Genomic DNA, 2177 nt, shown 5'->3' with positions numbered 1-2177 from the left:
AGGAGCAACCCAAAGAAATGCATTATACTACAAGACGGAAAAACAGAAGGTTCGAGCATTCCCTATTAAAAAAACAAAATAAAACAAAAAAAAACAAAAGGAAAATAACAAAAAAAATTAAATAATACAACTGGACTCCTGTTATTAAACACACAAACAAAAAAAAACAAAAAAAACAACACGAAACAAAAAAACAAAAAAAAAACAAAGCAGCGCAACTGGTTCCTCCTTGAATTAAACCCACAAACAAAACAACAAAAAAAAAAGAAAAACAGCATGAAACTCCTCTTCTAATTAAACCCACAACCAAAACAAAAAAAAAATAGAAAACAAAACAACAGAAAATATAATAATATAATATCTCGCCCTGTGCTTAAACACACAGCCAACTGAACAAACAAAACCCCAAACAACGCAACGAAAAACAAAACAAGCTAACAAAAATAAACTCGCAATGAAATGCATAAAAACCACACGAAAGCAGAATAACATTAACCCCCTTCTTTTGCAGGTGGCGGCTCTGTTGTTCTAGGGAGCTGTACGTCGGCGCTTGAGGAGGGAGATGGCCGCTCAACATGGGCTGCTGAGGCGAATTCTCAGCTGCNAGCTGTACGTCGGCGCTTGAGGAGGGAGATGGCCGCTCAACATGGGCTGCTGAGGCGAATTCTCAGCTGCGTTTGGGGGTTTCAGGTTTCTACTGTTTAACACAGAAAGCAGTACACGGCTCAGAGCCAGGCACGGGAGATATTGCTGCTGAAACGGGGGCCTCTGCCCGCTCCAGCAGCACTGCAGCAGGAGAGCATGGGCCCCCTCTCGCACTCGATAGAGATGTGAATACCTTTTGGGCTTCTGGTGCTTTCCCTGATGCTGAGGAGCACGTGGTTACCTTTGATCTAGACTTGGGTGAGAGAGGCGTACATGTACACGTTTCAGCAGACGGGAAACATGAAAAAAAAACCTGAAAAAAAGGAAATGCAAATAATATTCATCTTTTATTTCTTTTTATTTTTATTATTTTTTTGATTTCAGGAAAGAAAGCGCGTCTAGCTGCAGTGCGTATCGACTGGGAGTACCCCCCTATGGCATACAAATTGCAGCTGAGCACCGACGGGAGTTTATATTCGTGAGTTTCATTTATTTTAATATATTTATTGTTGAAAGAGAAGATATAAATATAAATAAAATATATATTTGTTTGCTTTCCAGCGATGTAGCGCAGAACGAAGCCAATCCATCGAACGTTACTCTCGATATGTTACCGGGCTCAACAGCTCAGCATCTGCGGCTGCTGATGACGCATCCGCATGCAGTAAACGGAAAAATAAATGAAAATTTTGTATACGGTATTCGTGAAATATATACACTNCGCATCCGCATGCAGTAAACGGAAAAATAAATGAAAATTTTGTATACGGTATTCGTGAAATATATACACTGGCGAGTCGTATGGATTCTGCAGTGGGTGACTGCAAAGAAGCGGCGAACTCTGACGATGCACGAGACAAATATTTTTTGGTTTCTGTGCACGAGTTTGACGAAGAAATTTCAGAAAAAAATAAATCAATAGAACAAGATATTATTCATAGATCTAAATATCTAAGTAATAAAACAAAAATACTCGCGGCGAATGAGCCAGCAGCAAAAATTTGTGTTTCTGAAAAAGATGAATTCAAGAAACGCATAGAAACCCTCAAACACGAAACCACTCAGATTCTAGGTTCTATGCAATCTATAGCATCGCTAGTACGCCCCAGTGGGGGCTCTGGTGCACCTCAACTAGGATATTTGCCGGGTATTTCATCTAAAAATATTAATATAAATAATTTACTTCTCTTATTTTTGTTTTTTTTCTCTCAGGCGATACCCCAAACCACCCAGCTGAAGACTGCTTCGCAGCGAAAATAGCGAATACACCGGAGGCACCTTCTGGTTTTTACTGGTACTTGAGCAGTATAAAGAAGAAATAAAAAAATAAAAAAATAAAAAACATGAAACATTAATATCTTTATAAACAAACTCTCATCATCATCAATACAACTCAATACAACTCAATTCAATTCAACTTTTTTGTTGCAGGATTTTGCCGCGTTGTGCCCCGCATCCTCTTCGTGTTTACTGTGATATGGAGAGCAGCAGCTCTCTGTACTTCATCAGCAGCAGCACAGCTAAGACCCCAG

At 39.4% G+C, this 2177-nt stretch overlaps 1 protein-coding gene across 1 annotated transcript in view; it reads left to right on the top strand.

The window, feature by feature from the left end:
* The window catches only part of EMH_0080520 (CpCCp1/Cpa135, related), a gene marked incomplete at both ends in the record, with an annotated part of 1567 nt that extends 440 nt beyond the window's left edge, over positions 1–1127 (top strand). Inside the window, 4 exon segments of the mRNA XM_013500271.1 lie at positions 512–604; positions 608–609; positions 711–903; positions 1030–1127. Coding sequence (XP_013355725.1) covers positions 512–604; positions 608–609; positions 711–903; positions 1030–1127 — 386 coding nt within the window.
* Positions 1128–2177: the final 1050 nt, after the last annotated feature.

The sequence above is a fragment of the Eimeria mitis genome, genomic scaffold (genome assembly GCF_000499745.2).
Source record: "Eimeria mitis Houghton genomic scaffold, Emh_scaff5205, whole genome shotgun sequence".
In the NCBI taxonomy this organism is placed as follows: Eukaryota; Apicomplexa; class Conoidasida; order Eucoccidiorida; family Eimeriidae; genus Eimeria; species Eimeria mitis.
Note: the sequence above shows the minus strand (reverse complement) of the source record. Positions and strands in the feature narration are given on the sequence as shown.